Genomic DNA, 25,198 nt, shown 5'->3' on the forward strand with positions numbered 1-25,198 from the left:
TCCTCCTCCTCCTCCTCCTCCTCCTCCTCCTCCTCCTCCTCCTCCTCCTCCTCCCTGGGCCTCCTAACAGGCGGGGAGGAACTCGTGAGCCTTGGACTGGGCTTGGGAACATGGTGACATGATGACGCCCACTTACTGTGTGTTCCCGAGAAAGTCTGCTTCCCCAGCTGTGAAATGAGAGCATTTGGATCAGATCGGCAGCTCCAAGCTGTTGAGGACGGGCAGTAGGAACAGGTCAAACAAGACTGGTGTCTGGAGAGGCCCAATGTGCAGTCCTGGGGGCAAGGGGCTCGCAGTCCATCCCCGCTTCCTGGCTCAGGCTTCTCGTTGTTTAAAGGAAGGCGTCCTGATTTCCTGTGGGCCTGTCCTCTGTGTTGCATGATTTGGGGAAAGCTGTCCCTGTTGCTAAGTCCAGCTCCTGGGTAAACTCACGTAACCCCCGGAGATGGCCTGTGAGGGGAGGCCGCAGCCTGTGGGCCCACCTCCCTCTCCTTTCTCCTCCGCGGGATGTGGTGATGAGCAACATGTCAGGTTGCTAGGCTCCCAGGCACAGCCCTGCCTTCCCTACTAGCTCTGCAACCTTAACCAAGTCACTCAGCCTCTCTGAGCCCCAATTTCCTCAATTATAAAAGAATGTAGTGATGAGGGCACAGATAATGGAGCCAGGTAAGCCCAGGTTCAAGTCCTGGCTGTGCCGCTTCCGAGCTTTCTGACCTTGGGCAAGATATTTAATCTTTCATTTAATTCTCATCTGTAAAATGGCAAAACAGTAGTGCCCGCTACATCTAGTTCATCGTGAGCGCTGAGTGAGAAGGCCCACGTAGAGCAGCTGACGCCCGGGAAGGGCTTCGTAAGTTAGTGCCCGTTAGGTTTACCCTGCGGAGCTGCTCAAGCTCTTCTGACCCCCGGTGTGAGTTCCCTGGGTGGCTGAGGGTCCCATGTGCCCTGGGTGCTGTAGCAGCGGCTGGGAGGGCTCTTGGGTCTGGGTCCAGGGAGCAGGGTTTTCCTTGGGGACTCCCAGCAGGCATGAAGCACCCACAGCCACCGTCTCGTTGCCCTACAGGTGATGGAGGAGCTGCAGGCCACCTCCGTGCACGGCGACGAGAGGGAGCTGCTCCAGCTGCTGTCCACCCCCCACCTCAGGGTAGTCATGTTGCGGTCCCTGTGTCTCCTGAGCATTCAGTCGTGAAACTGAGGAAAGGGGGCTCCTCAGTGAGGGATCCTAAGTACCAGTGTCGGGGTGGTTGTCTGGCATGAAATCAGAGACCCCCCCGACCACTGCCCGGCCAAGGCCCCCTGCCGGACCCCTGGGAGCTCTGGGCCAGCCTTTCATTTCTCATGCTTTCCTGACAGGCCATGCTCATGGTGCATGATACGGTTGCTCAGAAGAATTTCGACCCTGTTCTCCCCCCTCTGCCTGACAATATTGATGAGGACTTTGATGAAGAATCAGTGAAGATTGTCCGCCTGGTAAAGAACAAGGAACCCCTGGTATGTGGCACCCCACCCCCACCCCCTTTCCCTGTTCCACCCAGAAAACTGGGAAGGGACCCTCCTGAAGTCTTTGGAGTGAGTGACGGCAGCGTTGTCCGGGCTGTCACCAGTCCCTGCAACGCTTCTGTGCGCAGGGAACCCCTTTCCCTGGGTGGATACAGCCTCCCTCCACTGTGGCCAAGCTCCTTTGTGCAGTAAATAACCTGCACGACTGTACGGGGCAGCTCTGATCATCAGGCTCTGAACTGGCAAACCACGGTCCAAGGGCCAAAGCCAGATTTTGTAAATAAAGTTTTATTGGCACACAGCCATCCTGTTCCTTTCCGTATTGTCTACAGCTGCCTTTACATTGCAGCGGCAGAGTTAAGTACCCGCACAGGAGGCTCTGTGGCCCCCATGGCCTAAAACACTTACATCTGGCTCTTTACAAACCGGTTGCCAGGCCTGCTCTGAATCCCGAGGAAGCCCAGGCAGCAGCTATTCTTCTCCCCGCTGACAGATGGTTATCATGCTGGTCCTGGTTCAGCATTGATTACTGGGCAAAGGGACAGGGTTGTTTATTAGATGGAGGGAAGTAGGGGAAGTCCAGAGAATTGAGTGCTTGCCCGGAAGAACACCGCTGCCGGCACTCTCCATAGCCAACTTTCACCAGATGACCTCAGATGACCCCCTGCTGCAAGCAGAGCAGGATCTCTCCTCTGCCTCTGTTTCCCCTCGTTCCAAACCGGGCAGTCACCCACCGACTGGCAGACACCTCGTGCACCCTTCTGTGTGCCAGGCACCCTGTTGGGTGCAGGCAGTTCAGACCTGGGAGTTCACAGGAGGTGGTGACTGGGGGCTTCCTGGAAGTGGTGATGCCTGTGCTGAATTCCAAAAAAAAATGAACAGGAATTTTCTAGAAGGAAAAGGGAGAGGGCATGCCACAAAGTAGACTGCACGAGCAAAGCCACGGGACGGTAAATGGCCTGGGATATTCAGGCAATCGGAGCTGCCTGGTGTGGACATAGAATGCCAAGTTTGAGGTACGGAGCGATGGGTGAGGCCAGATCAGTGGCAGGTCATAAAAAAACCTGCTTGTCCACGCAGAGTTACTTAGCTTGACCTCGAAGGCGGGGGGAGCCACGGAAAGGTTTTAAGGAAGAAATAGCATGGAGGAAGAAATAGCATGGCCAGATGTACAGTGCAGAAAGACCACACTGGCTACCCAGTGGAAAGCCATCTGGAGAGTGAGGCCCGAAGCAGAAAACCAATTTGAAGGTGGGGGCCAGACCCACGAGGTTCAGAAATGGGGCTTGACCTAGACCCGTGGGAGTAGGGAAGAGAAATCCCAGAAATAGTTCAGAAACAAAATGGTTGTCACGTTGTGACTGCCGCCGTTTGGGCAGGAGTCGGGGAGGCACCTGGGATAGTGCCCAGGTGTCCTGCTTGGACGACCGTGTGGTGTTGGGGCCGTAATTCTGGGGAGGAAATAAGAAGGAGCTCAGGCCCCACTGAATTCAAGAGGCCCGTGCGCCTCGAACCGGGGGTGTCCGGGAGGTGGAAGGATTATGTGTCCAGAGATAACAGACTTGGCAGCCCCCAGCCTGCGGGAGGGGTTAAAATCACCTGAGAGGCCGACACCTCCTGGGTGAAGAGTTTACAAAGTGAGACGTGAAGAGGGCCAGGTCCCAGCCCTGTAGTCATTTCAAAGGCAGACAGAGGAGGGCTCAGCAAAGGAGATGACTAGTCCTTGAGAAGCACTGGGAGAGAGGTGTCGCCAGGGCCCAGGCTGAGACCGAATTCCAGAGGGAGGGTGAGCACCAGAGTCAGGCAGGAGGCTGCTGGGAGGAGAGCAGGCTGAGGGCTGCAGCTGGCCGGCCATCAGGTGCTTTTGCTGTTGCATCTGAGGTTGCAGGGCTGCGTGACCCTGAGGGCAGGAAGCAGAGAGAGCAGATGCACCCTGTTTCTTTAAGAAGCTTGTTCCAAAGGAATGGAGACTGGCTCCCGCTGGATGGGGCTGCAGGCTTTTTATGATGGGAAAGAGGTGATAATATTTTTAGGTCCAGGAGAGAAGGGGCATTGAGGATGCAGGAGAGGCAGGGAGGGCAGAGGGACCAGCCTAGACAGGAGGAGCCCCTCCGCTAAGATGGGGAAGGAGGGAAGGGTGGACACATGCTGGGAAACATGAAGGTCTAGGGGGCAAGAAGCCACAGGGCTCTCAGCTAATGGCCTCTCTTTCCAGCAGCATTTATCTTAGGTACTTCAAAGAGATGACACAAACAAAGTTAATAAGTGCACCAAAGTGTCTGCAGTTACAGCCCATGATAAATGGCTCGCATTTATTGAGCACTTACTGTGTGCTAAGTGCCCTGTATGTTTCACCTAATGTAATCCTTGCACCACCCCGTGAGTGGAATGTTACCCCACACCCCAGAGGAAATAGAGTCAGAGAGGATATGGGGCTTCCTTGCTAAGGCCGCATGCTTTTAGTAAATGCCAGAGTGGATTCAAACCCAGGGCTGTCCCACTCCGGAGCTTAGCTCTTGACCTGACTGCCACCCTGCCCTGCCGCTCACTGTCCAGCCTGTGTGACGCAGGAAATTGAGGGCTTGTTAGACCTTTCTCATCCTAGATCACCCTCTTCTGTGCTTCATGGACCAAGTCCTGGTCCCGAAGCCCTGTTGGGGCATCATTGATTCCCTTCCGTAACAGAAGGCCCTGTGATTGGTTAGAGGTAGGATGAGAATTTGCTGGCACATACTCTCCTCATTATTAAATGTCTTTGCAAGAGGCAGTGATAGAGAAAGCTCTGGATTCAGCATCACAAAAAGCTTTCCTCCTTCTCGGCTGGGTGACCTTGCGGATGCTTCCCTTCCCTGAGCCCCAGTTCCTCGTGTCCAAATGAGATCGGCGCTGTGTTACTGTGCTTTGTTTAAACTGTGAAGTGCTGAGCTACACTAATGGGAGATGTCAGTTTTACTGCATCCTCAGCATTGGAAAGGTCCCCTCTGACCTGCCCCCTGAGATGACAGAGGGAGGGATGGGGAGGCTCTGGGGGGTCCAGAGTGTTGGAATCTGAGCTTTGTGGGTGCTTCTGAGGAGCCTGCCTGCTCTGTCTCCGATGCAGGGCGCCACCATCCGACGGGATGAGCACTCAGGGGCTGTCGTGGTGGCCAGGATCATGCGAGGGGGCGCAGCAGACCGGAGTGGTGAGTGGCATCAATGCCCATCTGGCCAGGGCGATGGCCTTCATCCCCCGGCCTTCCCCCTTTGGCCACGGGTCTCATCTTCCCCTCCTCTGTGGTCACCTGTTTGGGAAGTACTGGGAGTGGGGGAGTGGGGCTGGACTTCTCTTTCACCAGCCTGGTAGAAATTTGAATTGTTTGAAAGTCTCTCAGACATGGAGAGATGAGGGGATCAGGACTCATGCATGCAGCATGGGCTTGGTGGGTAATTCCTAACTGGGGGGCAGGGACACCCTTCCCCACCACCGAGTTGCACTATTGCGGAAGGGAGGGTGTTCATGTCCCAGATTTGTTTGGGTGGAAAAGAAGTTGCAAATCACTGTGTGGGGAAGAACTGCTGAGTCGGAGGCAAACCTCCCGGTGGGAGCATTATCCCCAAATCTGGGGATCATGGTGTGGAGACTCCTAGACCAGAGCTTCTCAAACGTGAGCAAGCACACGACCCCCCACTCCCCCGGCATCTTGTTAAAAGGCGATTCTGATTCAGCAGGTCTTAGGTGGGCCCCAGATTCTGCACCCCTGACCGCCTCCTGGGTGGTGCTAACACTGAGGGGCCAGCGTCCGCTTTCAGTAACAAATAGGGCCCAATACCCGGAGAGGCTTGTCCTGACAGCGGAGGCCAGGATGGTGAAGAGTTAATGCAATTTTTAAAGAAGCCGAGGTTACAGCAGAAAGAACACAGTCTTTCTACATCAAAATGACTGTGTCTGAACACTGGCTCCATTGCTGAGCAGTGTGGCCTGAGGCAAGCTGCATACTTTTCCTGGCTCTCAGCTGCCGACTTGTAAACTGGAGGTTTCACCGGGTGGTTGTGAGGCTGTGATGCCGGGTGAGGCAGCCAGCACGCAGGAGGGACTCCGTTCGTCCCGGTCCCAGCGGTGCCCAGAGCTTCGAGCCCCTTTCCTGTGCTAACGGCCGCTCCCGTGTCTCCTAGGCCTGGTCCACGTCGGGGACGAGCTCCGGGAAGTGAACGGGATCACAGTCCTGCACAAGCGGCCCGACGAGATCAGCCAGATTCTGGTCCGTGCTGCACGTGTGCTGGGGGTTTGGTGGTGCTTCCAGAGCCAGGGCGGATCTGGCTCGGTCTCCCTGTTTTCATGGGAGGGCCGCAGGCAAAGTGGCCTTACAGTGCTCCCGGGTGCGGGTGGGGGACAGGAGGAGTTGAGCTTCCAGTCCAGCGGTTCTCAACCTGTGGGTCGCGACCCTTTGGGGGGTCGAACGACCCTTTCACAGGGGTCGCCTAAGACCATCGGAAAACACATATATAATTGCATATTGTTTTTGTGATTAATCACTATGTTTTAATTATGTTCAATTTGTAACAATGAAAATACATCCTGTATATCAGATATTTACATGACGATTCATAGCAGTAGCAAAATTACTGTTATGAAGTAGCAACGAAAATAATTTTATGGTTGGGGGTCACCACAGCATGAGGAACTGTACTGAAGGGTCGCGGCATTAGGAAGGTTGAGAACCACTGCTCTAGTCCATCTGCCTCTCGCAGACCCTGTCTTCAGTCATTCCCCTGACCTCTAGCTCCCTTTCCTGAGGACCCTTCTGGGAGACCCCCTTCAAAAGGGTCCCCTCTTCTAAAGGACCAAGGAATTTGGACTAAGAGGTTGAAGCACAGGGAGGACCCAAGCAAGGGATTTGGGATCAGACAGTCCTGGGTTTGAATCCTGCCTCCACCACTTCCTAGGGGTGCAACTTTGGGCAAGTCACCCAGTCATTCTGAGTTTTGATTTCCTCTCCTGGAAAGCAAGGACAGGGATGGTTTCTCATCCCATGTGTGGTGATCATTCGGATGTAAACATCTGGAAAAGGATACAGCATTTCACATCTGTGCTGGGATGTAAACAGCCTCCAGAGTCCATTGTGGGAGTTCAAGCCAAAACTGAAATTGTAAAGAGCCCCAGTCATAGTTCTGTCCTCTGTATCCTCAGCATCCTCCCCGGCATGACACTCCTTGTTAACTTTTTAAAAAATCATTGATGTTTTTAAAAAATAGGGCATGTGCCCTGACCAGGAATTGAACCCTGACCTCCTGGTTCATAGGTTGACGCTCAACCACTGTGCCACCCTGGGTGGGCAGCTAACTTCTTATGGTTTGGGGGCAGAAGCAGGCTGAGATGTGAAGCGAGAAGACTGGCTCTTTAAGGCTGACAGCTTCTTCCTCACGGGCCCCCCACGTCAGGGTGCAAGGTCTCTGTCAGGCAGAGGGAAAAGGAACCCCTGGGAAGAGAGGAGTGGCCTGGGATTGGAGACCCCACTGGGGAAGATGGAAGCAAAGAGGAAAGTACTGATTGGGAACCAGCCCCAAATGAGGCAGGAAGGAGGAAAAGGAAAGTGGGCCAGGTTATTAAAGATAACCCAAGAGGGCCCTAACCGGTTTGGCTCAGCGGATAGAGCGTCAGCCTGCGGACTCAAGGGTCCCAGGTTCGATTCCAGTCAAGGGCATGTACCTTGGTTGCGGGCACATCCCCAGTAGGGGGCGTGCAAGAGGCAGCTGATCGATGTTTCTCTCTCATCGATGTTTCTAACTCTCTATCCCTCTCCCCTCCTCTCTGTAAAAAATCAATAAAATATATTAAAAAAAAGATAACCCAAGAGGAAGGAGAGAGGGCAGCCCTGGGGGCCCGAGAGGTCAGGAGGGATGCAGAGCTGGATTCAGTGTATGCATTGTCCTCGGGGTCTCATTTAAAATCTTATGCCCCTTTGTCTGAAGTGCAGGTATTGGCTTTTGAGTTTTGCTTTGTTAATTCAACTGGTGCCACCATAGAAGGGTGGGTCCCAGAGGAGGCAGTGAGTCTGACTTGCCTCTGAACGTGAGTTTTCAGACCTGGGAAGTGAGATGTGAACTCACGGAGGGCTAGGCCTGGGGGATGATGAGCCTGTGCTCTCTCTCCTTTCAGGCTCAGTCCCAGGGATCCATCACCCTGAAAATCATCCCAGCCACCCAGGAGGAGGACCGCTTAAAGGAGAGCAAGGTATGGGGGGAGCTGGAGGGCAGGGGAGGGCTCCAGCCCAGCCTTTGAAACGGTCATTTGGGAAGAGATTGTACATCTGGTCCTCGGAACATGTGCTCGATAGATTGCCATCCTGTCACAAAGTGATTCATTTATTTGTACCCTGCCTGTCGGTAGACCACATTCGACCTAGCTTACTAATACCTTTTAATTGAAATAGAAAACCGGGGCCATAAAGAGGAGGAGAGGTACCCAGTGTGCTGGCTTTGGGACCAATTAAGTAACTGCCGTTTATTTCGCCGTGTAGCCTACCTTTGTGGGGCACCTCCGCTGTGCCAGGTGCTCTGCCAGATGCTGGCGACAGGGTTGATTAGGAGCTTTGAGGCTTCCTAGTTCAGGGGGAGGCCGGGGAGCAAGTCTTTTATTGCCACGTGACAAGTGCTATGGAAAGATTCTCTACGGGGTTACAGGTGCCGTGGAAGGTGTCGCACGGGAGGCACGAGGGAGTGAGGCTTGAAGAGGGTGAGATGAGTGGGTCCCTGGTAAAGAAGAGGTGGAAGGAAGTTCAGGCAGAGGAGTCTGCATAGACAGAAGCTCAAAGTAATGGAGAGGAGTATATACTGGGGTGGGGTCTGGTGGTGGGGGAGGTGGGTGGGGGAGGTGGGATAGTGCTGTCTTCTGAATTACCTTAAGGCTTGTGTTTTTGTTTCGTGATTTTTATTGATTTCAGAGAGGAAGGGAGAGGGAGAGAGATAGAAACATCAATGTTGAGAGAGAATCATTGATCGGCTACCTCCTGCACACATCCTACTGGGGATTGAGCCCGCAACCCAGGCTTGTGCCCTGACCCGGAATTGAACCGTGACCTCCTGGTTCATAGGTTGGCGCTCAACCATCTGAACCATACCGGCCGGGCTGTGTGGTTTTTGTGTGTGTGTGTGTGTGTTTTTTAAGGGGAGTGATGCAACCATGTTTGTGTTTTAGAAAGCTCCCCGAGGTAGGCACATGGAGGAGAGTGGAGCAGGTGGAGACTGGAGGCAGCGAGACCTGGTTGCAGGCTGTTGTCAAAGCCCAGTGGAGCCGAAACCGGTTTGGCTCAGTGGATAGAGCGTCGGCTTGCGGACTGAAAGGTCCCAGGTTCGATTCCGGTCAAGGGCATGTACCTAGGTTGCGGGCACATCCCCAGTAGGAGGTGTGCAGGAGGCAGCTGATCGATGTTTCTAACTCTCTATCTCTCTCCCTTCCTCTCTGTAAAAAAATCAATAAAATATATTTTAAAAAAATAAAAAGCCCAGTGGAGAGGGGGCTGAGACCTGAGCTTAGGGTGGTGGTAGAGAGGACAGATGAGGGCATTAATTAATTTCAAAAACATTTGGATCTGAACTACCCTCGAAGCCAAGGCAGAAATAACATAATGAATTGCATGCTTCTCTTTCCTTTTCTTTTAAATATATTTTTATTGATATCAGAGGGAAAGAGAGAGAAATATCAATGATGAGAGAGAATCATTGATTGGCTGCCTCCTGCACGCCCCCTACTGGAGATCGAGCCCACAACCCAGGCATGTGCCCTTGACCGGAATCGAACCTGGGACCCTTCAGTCTGCAGGCCGACGCTCTATCCACTGAGCCACACCAACTAGGGCAATTGCATGCTTTTCATCGGTGGAAGGAAGGGAGCATGCCAATGTTTCAATGTTTCATGATTCCCAGCCCTGCCTCCCAGTACTAAGTGCAAGAAAGAGGGTCCTTCCAGCACCTGGCACAGAATAGCTGTCAGTAAATATCTTGATGAATAGGGATTAACAATGGACATTGTGTTTGATGTCAGTTTTTTGTTTTTTTAAACAAACCAAGAAATAAGGTGTTTGTGGCTAGTTTCTTATTTGCACTCTTCCACTGCATCCCAGGGCAGCCATATATGGGCTCTCACCTGATGGAAGGTGGTTCTTTCTGGGACGAGTTACTGTGGTCCCCAGATGCAGCTGCTGAAGGTTTTCACTTGATACAGGGAGAGAACCTGGTTTTCCAGTCCCTTAGCTCATCCTTCCTAAGTATTTCTTCTTCTTTTTTTTTAAAAATATATTTTATTGATTTTTCACAGAGAGGAAGGGAGAGGGACAGAGAGCTAGAAACATCGATGAGAGAGAAACATCGACCAGCTGCCTCCTGCACACTCCCCACTGAGGATGTGCCTGCAACCAAGGTACATGCCCTTGACCGGAATTGAACCTGGGACCCTTCAGTCCGCAGGCCAATGCTCTATCCACTGAGCCAAACCGGTTAGGGCCTAAGTATTTCTTCTTGAGCTAGCAGCTTGATCTGGGCTGGCCATTGCGGATTATACTCTCTTCTGAGTGTTTGGACCCTGGTGACACCTGTGGCTTGATGAGGGTATCTGTCCTCACAGTACCTGGGCAGAAGGTTCTGACTGTGGTCTAGCTGAGTCCTTTCTGGAGGGCATAAAGGAATATGGTTTGAATCTGTCTAAGGCAGCGATTTTCAACCAGTGTGCTGCCAGAATTTATTTATTTATTTAATTTTTTGCTGACAGAATTTTCACAACATGCAATACCTGACTATTTAGTCAGGGACACTGACCTCTTTTCCCTTACATTGTCAAATAAAAATATGACAACAGCCAACACAACAATAGCCATCCAATATGAATGAATCAAAATTATACCTATTTTGTTTTTCAGATTGGCCAAAAATATTTTTTGTGTGTGCCACAGAATTTTATTACTTAGTTTATGTGTGCCATGAGATGGAAAAGGCTGAGAATCACTGCCCTAAGGAAGCCCTCTGGCCTTTTTTTTTTTTTTTTTTGGTCTATTTGCTGTTAAGTAATTGGGCCCAAATAGAAATAAATAAACCCATGCCACTGAATTATAGAAGAGAACCAGGAAGTGTGACAAACTGCTGTGTCTTCCCACCATCTTCTCTGGAGGGGGTGACTTCAGGGTAAAGGGGAGAGTTGGGGTTAGCCAAACGTGTGACAGATGAGGCAGGATTGAACTGTAAAAAATGTGGGCGTCAAGTACCCACTGAAAAATGATGGTGAGGAGTCAGTAGCAGTAGTTTTATTGGTGTTTGTGTTCTTACCAAAACATCTAGATCTCTTATTTAACAGATGGCTGCTGCCTTCATTAGGGGCCGTTAGCAGATCAGAAATCACATTTGAATGACGGATGTGCTTGCCTTTACTTTTTGTCCCCAGGACTAATTGTTGCATCGTGTATGCTGAGCACAGCAGATCAGGTCATTAAGGAAACGTTCAGGTTGGAGAAAGATAGTCAGACATGGGGCCCATCTGTTCATTTTCTGATTCTTGAGGGATTTCCTGACTCTAATATCCAAAATGATTGAAGAACAATAAGAAAATATGTGCAGTATGTTTCTGATTAGCTATCCATTCTCAAGGCTGCTTATGCTTCCTAATGGCGAACGGTAGTTGTCATTTGACTTTCCACGTGGCATAGACATGTCCGTGTCTCCACGATGAAGGGTCGCCTCACCCAGCCCGTCCCCTGCAGGTGTTCATGCGGGCCCTCTTCCACTACAACCCGCGGGAGGACCGGGCCATTCCCTGCCAGGAGGCAGGCCTGCCCTTCCAGCGCAGGCAGGTCCTGGAGGTGGTCAGCCAGGATGACCCTACGTGGTGGCAGGCCAAGCGAGTGGGGGACACCAACCTTCGAGCTGGCCTTATTCCCTCCAAGCAGTTCCAGGAAAGGTGGGTCTGGGGGTGTTGCAAGGGGGTGGTTCTGGAGTGGCAGAGGAATGGGTACATGGCAAACCCACGAATCTCTGCACCACAGCCAGAGGGACACACTGTGTGTTGTTCCGAGGTAAGTACCAATTGTACTTGTGTTTGTCCTTCTTGACCCATAACCAGTGGCGATGACTGTTTGAGATTTAAAGAAATACAGTAGGTCCTCAGGTTACATTGGAGATATGTTCCTATGGTGCAACATAACGCAATTTTCGCTGTAAGTCAGAACTCACCTACATAAGCACCTACGTCATTCACATGGAGCACATACACAGCAGTAATGAAGTGAAACAGTAAAAATAATTTAAAAGAAAGATAACAATTCCTGACCTTTACTTGTGGTAAATAAATAATACAAAACATAAAGCACTTATGTACATATGTCGAAATGACGGAACTTTTTTTTTTATAAATAAATGGGAGATGGTGACGTAAACACGTAACAACGTACGTCGAATCCGACGTAACCCAAGGACTGTCTGTATATGGAAATCTCTGTTATTAATGTATATTGCATAATACATACTTAGAGAAAGTTGACAAATAAAATGTAAAAATATGGAAGAAGAGGACAAGGAAAAGAAAATTACCCAAAGTCTCACCACCATCTAAACCACATAATTATTTCCTTTCTGTGCTTTTTACATGAGTGTTTTGAGATCTTGCTTTTTTTTTTTTTAACTATACATTTTGACGCCAGCATTTTCCACATATTGCCTATTAGTTATTGTGTGATTGTAGTGGCTACGTACTAGTTCATCAGGAGCTACACCATTCACTCATAGGCAGCATGAATGGATTTGTTGTGAATGGAGCTGGCCTGTGCCGGGCAGCCTGTGGGCTGCTGTGAACCCTGCTTTCTGCCCTGGAGGAGCTTACAGTTTAGCTGGAAAGCTACCCCTTCCCCACCTTTCAGTCTTCCCCAGTGTTTCACAGCTACAAGCCTGCAATTGTTATCTTGCACATAGACTGTCCCTCATATTTCAAATTATTTCCCTAGGATAGATTTCCAGAAGTGTAAGTTCTGGGTCAGAGGGGCTGGCAGTTAAGACTGCATCAGCCTCCCCTGAGGTTTGAAGTCCTACAGACCTTGCTCATCCGTTTCAGTGGTCCCCGGCCAGGGGCGGCAGCGTCCCCTGAGAACCTGTGGGAAGTGCAGATTCCTGGGCCCAGTCCCAGACCTGCTGAGTCAGAAAGTCCAGGGTGGGCTCTGCACTTTTTGTTCTCACCGAGGTTCCAGGCGATTCTGAGGTGCTGCAGCTTGAGAACCTGCTCTCTTTCCTCAGGGGAGCCTCAGACCCATCCGCATCTGGTCTTGGGGACGGGGGGCGGGGGGTGGAGGCTCTTTAGCTGCATTCAGATGTGGAAATCGAAACACCTCCAAGAGCCCTGGCGTTTTCTCAGTCAGAGGTGAGACCTTGGCAGCTGCCTCTCCACTGACAACCCGGCTGGATGATGTGTCTGGCTGAGGTCTCCGGTGGGAGAAGGGCGTTAAGTCAGGGTCACGTTCACCCTCAGCCTCTCCTGAGGGTCCTGCTATTTTCCAGCTTCCTCGGGAATGGGAAGGCCAGGGGAGAGGAGAGGGGGCCTCCCTTCCTTGAGAATCGGTCGTAGGACAGTAACAACCAGCTGCTGACCCGGGCACTGGGCTGGATCCCTGTGTGACCTTTAGGGCTGGGCAGGCGTCTTCCAGAGCAGGAGACTCCGTTTCTTTCCCCTGTGAACCAGTGCGTGTCCCTCTTCCCTGGAACTCGGTGCGATGCCGGAGTCCCTCAGGCTGCCAGGCTGTGCCCACCTGTAGGATCCAGCATCAGTGTCTCCAAGTTTTCTGTAAGACCCCCCGGCTGGTTCCGTGGCCCAGCTCATGGGCCTGTCCTTCTCCTTGTCCACAGGCGCCTAAGCTACCGGAGAGCCACGGGCACCCTGCCGAGCCCCCAGAGCCTCAAGAAGCCCCCCTGTGAGTAGACTGGCAGGGATGGTACTTAAGGGAGGGGCCGGGGTTAGGACTTGGGGGCTTTGTGCCAGGAAGAAGCAGGCGCTGGGCAGGAGGCAGCACCAAGGGCCTTCTCTGACCTCCCAGCCTCCAGAGGAAGGAGGGGGTGGGGTGAGGGGTGGGGAGAGGAAATGGGGGTTAAGTTGGGGGGAGCTATTCCCTGGAGAGGAGCTCATGGATGACATTAGGGGCCAAATTAACGCCTCTCCCAAAATTGTGTGCAAACGTGTGTGTGTGTGTGTGTGTGTGTGTCTGGCTGTTGGTCTGTGTCTGAGAGAAGGTCCACAGCTTTCATTAGATGCCCAAGGAGGGCTCTGGTCCTGCCCATTTAGGAACCTCGGATTTGGGGAGACAGCTCTGGAGATCCTGTGCTTCTGTGTCAGGGATCAGATTTGGCAAATAAAAACCAAGATGTTCAATTACATTTGAATTTCATATGAACAACAAGTCATTTCTTTGCATAAATACATTTGTCCCAAATACTGCACGGGCTATACTTCTACTAAATGCCGATTCCTTGTTTTTCTGAAATTCAAATTTAGCCCAGTGTTTTGTATTTTTTCTGCCAACTCCACTCCGTGTAGCACTTTACCTTTTAGAAAACACATCCACCCACCTTCTTCCTTGTAATCATCACAACAGCCCGTGAAGCAGTGGGCTCAGAGCACCTCCTTTTCCAAGATGGGAAAACAGAGGCTCCTGAGGCCAAGGGAGTGGGACGAGGGGGGCCTGTGATCAGGGGCCCAAGGAGGGCCTGGAGAGGACGCTTGCCCATTGCGGGCTCCTAGAGCAAGCTGCTCCCCTGGCCTGGCGGCTGCTGCCCACGCCCACTCCTCTCCACGTGCTCTCAATCAAAGGGCTGCTGAATAAATTGGCCTTGAGGCTGCTTACGCCAGCAATGAGCTGGCTTTCTTTGAGCTGCTAATGAGACACACACAGGAAGACTAATTAGAGAAGTCCTGGTTTAATAATGCAGCCCAGCTCGGATCACAGGTTTGCCGGAGGAGAGAAAGGGGGGACAGATGGAGGGCTCCTCAGGCACAGAGGCCATGGCTGTCTCGCGGCCGCAGGGCCTCCTGTTCCCCTCCGCTAACGCTGTTCCATCTGTCTTTTGTGCAAACTGCAGATGATCAGCCTTGTGACAAAGGTAGGCCTGGTATTTGTCCTCTGTGTGCATGGACAAGGCCCCTTTCTGTGGAATGTCTGGGGCCGGAGGGGCTTGTTCCTCCCCCCCCATTCCAACTCTGGGGTGGCTGTGCCCTCCTGCTCCTTGCCCACCTCTCCCTACTCTGCCAGCTGGTCCAGCCTGCTCCTTGAGGCTGCAGAGCTGGGGGGGGACAGGACAGGGCTCAGCCTTCCCAGGACTCTGGCTGGGCTGATTGTAACTGGCTGGGTAGGAGGTACGAGACAGGAGCGGGGCAGGGCTAGTGAATCTCCCCTCCTATTCACAGGGATCCTGACTCAGGGACTGGGATGGGGTCTGCTGGCCCAGGACCTGCTAGGGCCTGGAAAAGTTACTTGAGGAATAAGCATGGAGAACTGAGCTAAACAGAAGAACTTGTGTTTTTTTTGGGGGGGAGGCAGGACATGGGATTTCTCCTGAGCCCCCCTGAAACACGATCCCAGGGGGCTCTTCCTGGCCATCCAGGGGCCGGCACCTCTGGGCTTGGGTCTGTGCCCAGAATGGCTCACTGGACCCCTCTGTTTGATTCGCAGAGACCTGTGACTGTGAGGGGTACCTCAGAGGGCATTATGTGGGTAAGTAGCAGAGAGATCCTGGGACAAATTCTTCCCCCAGCATCCTCTTCCGTGCCATGCACAGCCCACGGGCTCCCGGGGCAGGGAGAGGCAGAAGCAAAGCCATCTGAGCACCCAGCTGGGGACCCACATTCCCCTCCGTCTGTCAGCAGAGGAGGGACTGGCCTGCCCAGGCCTTGCCCGCCACCTCAACGTTCACCAGCTGCTGACAGCCGAGCCCTGACATGGACCCTCCATTAATACTGATTATATTAGTCTTGTGATCTCAACTGTAGTTTATTCAGTGGTTACGTCACCACCGTACCATAAAGGAGCCTTTTACTAGTTTCCCAAGTACCTTTGCTTCTTGCATTTTGGTCAGTCTTTTCAGAGACCTGAGAGACAGGCAAAGAGTTTTTCTAACTTTTTTTAAAAAATATTTTTTATTGATTTTTCACAGAGAGGAAGGGGGAGAGAGAGAGCTAGAAACATCAATGGGAGAGAAACATCGATCAGCTGCCTCCTGCACATCTCCTACTGGGGATGTGCCAGCAACCAAGGTACATGCCCTCGACCGGAATCGAACCTGGGACCTTTCAGTCCGCAGGCCGACGCTCTATCCACTGAGCCAAACCGGTTTGGCGAGTTTTTCTAACTTTTGATTGGGAAGTAATTTCAAACTTACTGAAGGGTTGTAAGAATTGTACGAAGAACTTCCATAAACTCTGCACCCAGATTCACCAGTTGGTATTTGCCACGTTTGCTGTATCATTTCCGTTTTCTACATCTATGCATCTTCTCCTGAGTCGTGGGAGAGTTCGCCACAGACAGCTTGTCCCTTCACCCTAAACACCTCGGCATGTGGTCCCTCAGGACAAGGACCTTCTCTTATATAACCCAGGGCAATGATCCCACTCTGGGAGTTTAACATGCACACAATTCTATTATATGCGTGTTTATATATAACACCGTTTATATTAAATTGTTGCCAATTGTCCCAACAACATCCTTTAGAGCATTTTCCCCTGACCCGGGACCCAATCCACACATTGCATTTGTAGATTTCCATTTCCGTTTCACAAATAAGGAAACTGAGGCTCAGAGAGGTGATGACCTATTCAAGGTCAGTCACATGCCGAGTAAAACAGGGACCTGGGACCCTACTTTTGGATGCCGGGTGGTCACCCTTTCACCATGTTACTGTGTGTCTTGATCAACCCCTTTCTGTATCTGGAGGCGGTTGGGAGAGGCCAGTGGGCCTCAGACCCACTCCAGGTTAGGCCAGGTGGGAAGAGTCTTTGGTGGGAGGTCCTGGGACAAATGTCATGGTGCCCCTTGCCCTTCCCCCAAAGCTGGTCTTCGAAGGAGCTTCCGGCTGGGCCGCAGGGAGAGACTGGGAAACCCGCAGGAAGGAAAGACATCTGCAGTAACGGAGGCTCCGGAGCTGCTGACCTATGAGGAGGTGACCAGGTACCAGCACCAACCCAGTAAGCGGCCCCGCCTGGTGGTTCTGATCGGTAGGTGATGCTGCATCTCCAGGGAGTGGGCTGGTTTCCTCCCTGGAAGAGCAGGGAGGGAGCTCAGCAGGGTCTCTGGTCAGCCTTCCCTTCATTTCCCAGGGTCTCTGGGAGCCCGGCTGCACGAGCTGAAGCAGAAGGTGGTGGCAGAGAACCCACAGCACTTTGGTGTTGCTGTTCCACGTAAGAGGGCTGGTGGGGGGGAAGGGGAGGGGAGGGCCCTACACATGAATATTCCCTGTATCCATCCTCATCCTTATTTGGGGTCTGGGGGACTGCCAAGCACCGCCTGCTATGAGCAGATCATGGGACCTGGGCGTGAGGGGACTGACCCACTCTGAGTGGCCCACTGGGACCCGCTGAGGCAGAAGCTGGAGGACAGTAGAATTGTATGCATGTTAAACTCCCAGAATTGGCTTGGTTCCTGCCTGGGATGGGAGTAAGTCTAGAGCACGTTGCAGGCAAAATAGCAACCTCAGGCTAACACCAAGGGGCCTCCCGCCTCCTTTTCCAAATGGCTCTGGCTGCTGTGGCCCCTGCTGTCTGCTTGGTAAGAGAGCAGGGCAGGGAAGCCAGCGAGCCAGCGAGCAGCATTGCCTGGGCTCTCCCTTGTAGCTGGATCTGGCCCATCAGGGTGGCTCCCGAGTCTAGAGGCAGACAGGGATGCCGAAATCCAATAGGCGGATAGGATGTGATGAGGAAGAGGAGAATGAAGAGTGCTAGGACCTACACCAGGAGCTCTTCTGTGACTAACTTGGTCAGCCTTCCTAGTGCCCCTGAGACGAGGGACTATTATCATCCCATTCTACAGAGGAAGACACTGAGGCTCAGGGGTTAAGTAACTTGCCCAACATCACACCGTTGGTAAATGGTGGAGCCAAGATTCAAACCCAGGCAGCCTGCTCCAGTTGCATTCTTAACCAGGCTGCATGATGGCCTGCCTCTCCCTGCCCTTTCCGTCCTGTGGGACTCTGTCCATCCCTTGGCCTCTGCAGGATACAGTGTTAGCACCTGGTGGCCACCAAGGGGGGATGCTGTGGTGGCGGTGATGGGACTTTTTCAGAATGTTCTGAGGAAGGGCCGCTACAAAGCCCCTGGGCCTTGGGGCCCATAGCCCAGTCTGTGGGTTGTCAGAATTGTCTCACAGAGCCCAACCTGAAATGGCAGGGGTGGGGATGGGGATGGGGTGTGGGGTTGGGAGGCCATTCCGGCAACACATCGGTAATGGACCTGGTAGGTTTCAGGGAGCCACAGTCTTCCAGAGACTGAGAGGATGGACTGAAACAGGACATGTGGAACTTGCTCACACATAGGTCCTTTGAAATCCTCAGACCCACCCCTTGGGGGAAGGGTACCTGGATGGTCAGGTCCACCTGCTTCCACATACCCCACAGAGAGGTGACTTTCCCCCTGGCGTTTAGGAGCTGGGGAGTTAGTGAAGGCTTCCTAGAGGCAGTGACCTTTATGCTGGGTTTTGAAGAGTAAATAGGAGTTTTCCAGGCAGAGAAGAAAGGAAGAATTCTCTCTGCAGAGGGAACAACACGTGCAAGGGGTGAAGGTGTGACCTGGCGGAGCGGTGTCGGGGGCTGGGGAAGCTGGTGTGGCTGATGTCGGGGAGATGAAGCTGAGTTGGAGGCTGGGCGGATCACGAGGGTCCCCTATGCTCATCTAAGGTCTTTAGAATGGAATCAGAGGGTGAATAAACATTTAGAGCAAGGGAATGACATGGTCAGAAAAGTGACCCGAGCGGCTCTGCCAGAGGTTGGCCTAAGGCACCACATCTGGAATCAGAGCATCTCCCTGGTGCCTCCCCCCTTTCTCTTGGGATGCGCAGGAAACGCTGTGTGTTGCCTCACGTGTGCTCTTGTGCTGTGGCGGACCCGTTTCCCCCCAGGAGTGTGCATCTCAGTTATGTTACGGAAATCCAGCGGAAAACTCTACGTGCTATGACATTGTGTGAGAAGCGACATCTCCTCCATAAAGGGACGGTCTGCATGTCTCCTTTCTCTCAAAATGGGAAATACTTGAGTCAAGGATTAAAAGCAGACAGTAAGGTTACCTATGTTTGTGCCTCCTCTGCTCTCAAAAAGCAGTTAGGACGAGGGACTCATGAAAGGTTAGGCCTGGGGATCTTCCCAGTGGTTCCTTGGAAGCCACAGCATCAAGGAGGCAGTTTGGCCGCGTGCTCAGGGCCCACACTTGGCACGAGACAGAGCTCAGACCTTGGCTCTGCTACCTGCCGGCTCTGGGCCAGTGACATGGTGCTTCACCTCTCTGCACGTCTCGGGGTCCTTTCCTGCAAGATGGGAGGCCTCTTGCCTCCATCAGAGAGTGTGTGAGCCAGCGATGCGCCTGGAAAGGGCCCTGTGCCTGACACGGAGATGCTGGATGGATGGAAGACGTTGCTTTATGTGCACAGCATCAATGAACTCCGAAAGGGCACAGGCTCCCTGTGTTTGCACTCACTGTCATGTGACCTCTCCTTGCCCAGCTTGCCTTGTTCTTTCTTTAAAAGATACCACCAGACCCCGGAAGAGCCATGAGAAGGAGGGGGTGGAGTATCACTTTGTCTCTAAGCAAGCATTCGAGGCCGGCATACATCACAACAGGTACGTCTGCTGGGTGGGCCAGCTGGCCCTCGGTGCGGGTGCGGGTCTTTGCATCTGCCCCGTGTTCCACTTGACCCCCAGGAGGGCTCCAGGGAAGGCGGAGGAGGGGAGAGAATCGTGGTGGAAGTCCATTCATGTTTCTGTGCCAATGTGGGCGAGCTCGGGAACCCCAGGCCTTTCCCCCTTTGGTGTTTTAGGTTCCTGGAGCACGGGGAATATAAGGAAAATCTCTACGGGACCAGCCTGGACGCCATTCACGCTGTGATGGCCAAAAACAAAGTTTGTTTGGTGGACGTAGAGCCGGACGTGAGTTCCTGGGCCAGTTGGGCATGTTTTATTCGTGGAATTTATAAACTAGAGGGTTGTACATTTGACAGCATATCTGACCTCAGTTTAAGGGAGTTTTATTAGTCTAGAGCACTGGATATTAAAATTTCTTGGGGTCGCCCTTTGAGAAGCTAATGAAAGCTTTGCATCCCAAAATATGCACCTCTACACACCCAAACTGCATTAACATTGTAGGGAGTCATGGACCCCCTGGGCAGCCAGAGACCCGGGATAGGACTCGCTGCGTGGAGTAAGTCATGCAGTCGAGGGTGGCGCCGACTGGCCAGTTGCGATGGGACAGGAGATTAGATGTCAGTGCCCAGCTGGAGGCTGGGACTCAGCTCTTCGCACCAGCGAACCTCCTCCTTGAACAGGACAAGTGAAGTCAGTGGCGTGGGAACCACCGAGGGAGGTGGTCGGAGAACAGTTTGAAAGGGAAAAGGGGAGACGCGTCCCTGTGAAGCGCTTCAAAAACCCTTTCCGTGTTGCACACCCTGCCTGCTGTGTACTCGACAGGGGCTGACCCATCGTTTGCACCTTGTCTTTGAGAAACACTTCTAAGCTTTGACCTCAACCCGGAGATTTTTTTATTCCTCTGTAGAAATAGCACTCTGGTTTTGATATAAGCTATAGGCTTTATTTTATAGAAGTTTGCTTGAAACAAATTCCAAAAAGCACATTATACATAAGGAAAACCCTCCCTAATTTGGAGTTACTGGGAGTTGGCAGTCAAAATTTCAGGATTTTATTTGGAAAGTGATTTTTATTGTTTTGGCTGCAAATTGTACATATAGCAGTTTAATGCCGGTGTTTCCAAACAGAGGCCCTTAAGATACAATGCACTAATAGGACGTTTGCATATTGAAAACCTCCTAAAGTCTTCACAATTTGTTTCAAGTTGTTAGTCTCTTCATTTGCTTAGCAAACCTTTTCTTTGACTATCAGTAGGAGGTTTGGGCGATAGCACACATTCCGAACTGGTGTAGTCCAAGTTGATGACTAAATAGATATACATTGAGTCCTGCTGGCTCACCCATCGGGCCTGGGCAGGTAGAGAACGGCATAAGGAGGTTAGTTCGAGCTTGTGGGGTCAGAGCCAAAGAGATGACAACTCTGGGAGCAGAGGCTTCGGAACCTCCCTTCTCAGCAAGTAGGCCTCCAGGCCTCCAGTTGAGTCCACAGTCAACGTGGAGAGTGAGAAAATGAGCAGAAGAAGAGAATGCCAGCTGAAGTTCATTGTCATATGACCGTATAGTCGGAACCTTTACCATTGAGGTCATGTGGTGAAGCACACCATTATGGAGCATTTGAAAATTATGTTTCACAGTAAAATATTTTCAAAGTATATAATATTCCTGAACTTGTCTTCACAGGCACTGAGACAGCTGAGGACCTCAGAGTTCAAGCCCTATATTATATTTGTAAAGCCTGCAATTCAGGACAAAAGGAAGATGCCACCCATGTCCCCAGCTTGTGAGGACATAGCAGCCCCACTTGTAAGTTTAAAATTGGTCATTTCTTTCATACTTTTTTAAAAATATGTTTTTATTGATTTTAGAGAGGAAGGGGGAGAGAGAGAGAGAAAACATCGACAGACAGACAGGGCTACAGGATGTGTGTACAGAGGGAGGGGGGGTGGGGTTGAAGATCCAGGGGCGGCACTGGGTTACTGTGGTGCGCTTTGAACACCAGAGGGGCCCTGCAAGTCCAGTATAGAACTGGGAAGCTTCTCCAAATTTCATCTAGCTTTTCCCCTCCTGGGGGAGAGGAGGAGGAGGAATGATCTGAGTCTTCTCTTAGGTCTCAGCCATCTTAGGTAAGAACTGTTCCCTAGCCCTTTAGAACATATCTTCCGAAACTGCAGGCGCTCTCCCTGAAGCAGGAATCAGGTTTTGATTGGTGACAGAGAGAAGAGGAGGAGGGACTTTTTTGGAAGGTGGGTCTCTTTGGGGGAGACAGCTCACCCCGCTCCATGGCAGCATCCAAACACTGAGCCCCTAAAAGCAGAGGAGAGAAGGCAACACGGGACTGGAAAGAGATAGGAGGTGGGCGAATGCCAAAGACAAATTTTGTTTTGCAATTTGACTTAGAGTGGATCTGCCCCTTTCTTCCACAGCCCAAACTCAAGTTAGTTAACTCTCTGCTTTAAATTCTATTTATTAGAGGTTTCTTAAATGCAGAAGCAAACATTGTGTGAGTTTGGTAAGGCGGGATCATTGGCTATCTATAACTTAGTGTGAGGTGTCAGGAAAATAATCTGATTAAAGGAGGCAGGTACCTAAGGAAATGGGGAATTTGGCCAGTGTTGTCCCAGCACTTTCTTAACTCTACTTTGTGTCTGTGTTTGGCCCTGGTATAAGGAAATGAAAAGAAAAATTGAGTTCCACAGCATGAACTTAGGAGTCTTCAGAGGGCATTAGAGTTCCTTATTCGACTTCTTTCCCCTCCCTCCCCCATTGGTTTCAGAATTGCCTATATATATATATATATATATATATATATATATATATATATATATATATATATTATTGATTTCAAAGAGGGGGGAGAGGGAGAGAGAGATGGAAACATCAACGATGAGAGGGAATCGTTGATCGGCTGCCTCCTGCACACCCCACACTGGGGATCGAGCCCGAAACCCCGAGCATATGCCCTGACTGGGAATCAAACCACAACCCCCTGGTTCACAGGTTGATGCACAACCACGGAGCCATGCCGGTGGGGCCAGAAATGCTTTTTTATTGTTATTATTTATAGGTCTTTCCTGTAATTATTTAACCAAATTGCCATGCAACACAATAGTAGCACTTCTTTGGAAATACCTTTGGACAGGAAATGTGATATTGACACAGATACAGAATCAGCATCCCCCCTGCCCCGCCCCCCCGCCCCCGCCAAGAACTTCATATCATGGCTTGCAGTTAACAGGTCCTGAGTAGATATTTTGTGAATGACTAAATATCAATGTCTACTGCCCATTCACTTTCTTGGAAGTTTGCTAGGATATTTTCACTCCACTCTGTTCTTTGTGTACACAGTTGGTTATTCATGGACCATAGTCATCAGTCATCCCTTCACTTGGGACATTGCCCAAGACACAAGGTGTAGGTTTCCTGTTTGAGGGGAGAACCACCCTGTTGCTCCATAACTGCCCCTTTCCTTTGCAGGATGAGGAACAGCGAGAGATGTCCGCCTCCGCCGCCTTCATTGACCAGCATTACGGGCACCTGGTGGACGCTGTGCTGGTGAGGGAGGATCTCCAGAGCGCGTGCAGCCAGCTCAGAGCTCTCTTAGAGAACCTGAGCAAGGACACTCACTGGGTGCCCATCAGTTGGGTCAGGTAACTATATCCTAGAACAGCCCCATTGGAGGGGACCTGGAAGACCGCCTAGTCCAGCCATGTTACCATCAAGGAATCCCAAGTGTGGAGAGGGGCAGAATTTTCCATGAACGCCTTCAACCAGAAGAGCATATGTGGGAAGTCCCGTTCATTGGTTTTTATCTGTTGTTTTCCACTATACCCCCCTGGAGCAGAAACCGTGAGTTGAAAGGGGGCATAGCACACAAGAACACATTTCCTTCATTAAAGTGTCACAGGCAAGTTGACCCTGATTCTTTGTACCAGAGTTAAGTAGCCACTGCCTCTTGGGGATGGGGGTGGCGGGTTTATACAGTGCCGATCTGCAGGGATGTAGGCTTTAGAAGTAGGGTGACGCCTCATGGATCCAGCTCTGTTGGAAGTTGAGTTGCTTTACCCAAGGGGATTTTCCCATGCAACTGAAGTCCCCCTGTCTCCAAGCATCACCATGTGGATTTTCATCTTGTTGAAGGCAAGTGCTTGCCGGGCACTGGAGAACTTGCTCCTCTGCCTTCTTAAGCAGTGGGCATGCATGAACTTCTATGGAAGACGGAGGCACACGTCCCTGTCGGTGAGTTACTGTGCTGTGCTGACACAGGGAGGTGTTTTCAGGGACTCCTGAGGAAGGCAAGGTTGCTTGTCCCCTTTCTAAATACCCCGAGACTCCTACAACAGAGCCCTGGCATTGTTTGATTGGTTCTGATCCACCCCTTGTCCCTCTCATTGCTGACAGCTGTGCTGGTTCTTGCCTGTCCCTACCTTCAGATGATAGGGCTTCCTGTCGTGCGAGATCACGGGAAACCGGATGATCCCTCTTGTCGAAACTGTGTCTGAGTCAGGATACATCAGTCCTGACTGTGAACATCAAATTATATAGACTCTGAGTGAGTGGCTAATGGTCTCTCTCTGAGCAAAACTGCCATACAGGATTTGTGACATATCTTAGCTGCTCGGAGAATTTTATTTCTTATTAATAGCCAACGTATGTCTTTATTCTGTGCTGGGAGCTATGCTGTGGCCTTTAAGTACATTACTTTGACAAATACCCCAAGCCTATAACATAAGATTCTATCATCGCTGTTATACAATAAGAATAATAAGGTTTAGGAAGTTTAAATAACACATTCAAGCTCACACAGCTTTAAATAAATGGCAGCGCTATAGTATTTGAGCCCAAGTCTCCCTAATATCAAAGATGGCCATTCATCACTATGCTATACTTTCATTGTTTTTGTGGTTCCATAATTGAGGCTACCTGTTAAATAATTGGCTTATAAGTGAGGAATGTGTTCACAGCTAGGATTTACAGTAACATGCAGTGTGTCTGTAGCTTCTCATACTAAAAAGAGGCTCTTACACTTGTACATTTTCAAGCTCTTTTCCTCATGAGAAGAAAAGGAGGCCAGGTTAAGGGCGAAGCGCCATGGAGAAGGTTTAGAAATTTCCATTTTGCCCTGTTACCCAAGGACACATTTGCAACTTTCTATCTAGCTCACTAACCTGGTAGGTTCACCTGACAGGATCACATTCTTTATTTTATTTTTTTAAAATATATTTTTATTGATTTCAGAGAGGAAAGGAGAGGGAGAGAGAGATAGAAACATCAATGATGAGAGAATCATTGGTCGGCTGCCTCTTGCACGCCCCACGCTGGGGATCGAGCCTGCATGTGCCCTGACCGGGAATCGAACCATGATCTCCTGGTGACTAGGTCGACACTCAACCACTGAGGCACGCCAGCCGGGCAGAATCACATTCTTTAGACCTTTCTAGCAAAAGGATGAGGAGCGCTTTGCACTTACAGAATATTGGATTCTTATCAAGTGAGATTAGTCTGGAGCTGACTCACATAGACCCAGGGCAGGAGCGGCAGCTGCCCCATTGTGAGAATGGCACATGCAAGGTTGTGTGTATTTCGCAGGAGAGCCGTGATCTAAAGTCAGCTCCCAGGCAGAAGACAGGTCAAAATTACTCTGGAAAAGTCCCCTCGGGAGGCACCTTGGTGGAGATCCTCACCATCTCTTAGCAGGTGCCTCCCGGATGCTTTTCCTCCGGAGGAGGAACACAGGGGTTGAGCACCAGATGACTATTTTTTTGTTGTAATTTCATACTATTCTGCAGCCATTTTCTTCTTCTTAATATTTTTATATAATTATCAGAGGAAATGGTAATGATTCTCTATGTACATGATGAAGC

At 51.1% G+C, this 25,198-nt stretch overlaps 1 protein-coding gene across 1 annotated transcript in view; it reads left to right on the plus strand.

Moving 5' to 3' along the window:
* The window catches only part of MPP3 (membrane palmitoylated protein 3), a 24,778-nt gene extending 1,533 nt beyond the window's left edge, over positions 1-23,245 (plus strand). Inside the window, exons 4-17 of the mRNA XM_023756848.1 lie at positions 1,064-1,144; positions 1,354-1,491; positions 4,601-4,682; positions 5,653-5,738; positions 7,637-7,711; positions 11,226-11,422; positions 13,354-13,418; positions 15,171-15,212; positions 16,544-16,708; positions 16,811-16,891; positions 19,224-19,317; positions 19,515-19,623; positions 21,018-21,140; positions 22,812-23,245. Of these exons, the coding sequence (XP_023612616.1) occupies positions 1,064-1,144; positions 1,354-1,491; positions 4,601-4,682; positions 5,653-5,738; positions 7,637-7,711; positions 11,226-11,422; positions 13,354-13,418; positions 15,171-15,172 (726 nt within the window). The 3' untranslated portion in view covers positions 15,173-15,212; positions 16,544-16,708; positions 16,811-16,891; ... (2 more) ...; positions 21,018-21,140; positions 22,812-23,245. The remainder of the gene's footprint in view (positions 1-1,063; positions 1,145-1,353; positions 1,492-4,600; positions 4,683-5,652; positions 5,739-7,636; positions 7,712-11,225; positions 11,423-13,353; positions 13,419-15,170; positions 15,213-16,543; positions 16,709-16,810; positions 16,892-19,223; positions 19,318-19,514; positions 19,624-21,017; positions 21,141-22,811) is intronic.
* The last annotated feature ends 1,953 nt before the right edge of the window (positions 23,246-25,198 follow it).

Source organism: Myotis lucifugus, unplaced genomic scaffold (genome assembly GCF_000147115.1).
Source record: "Myotis lucifugus unplaced genomic scaffold, Myoluc2.0 scaffold_100, whole genome shotgun sequence".
In the NCBI taxonomy this organism is placed as follows: domain Eukaryota; kingdom Metazoa; phylum Chordata; class Mammalia; order Chiroptera; family Vespertilionidae; genus Myotis; species Myotis lucifugus.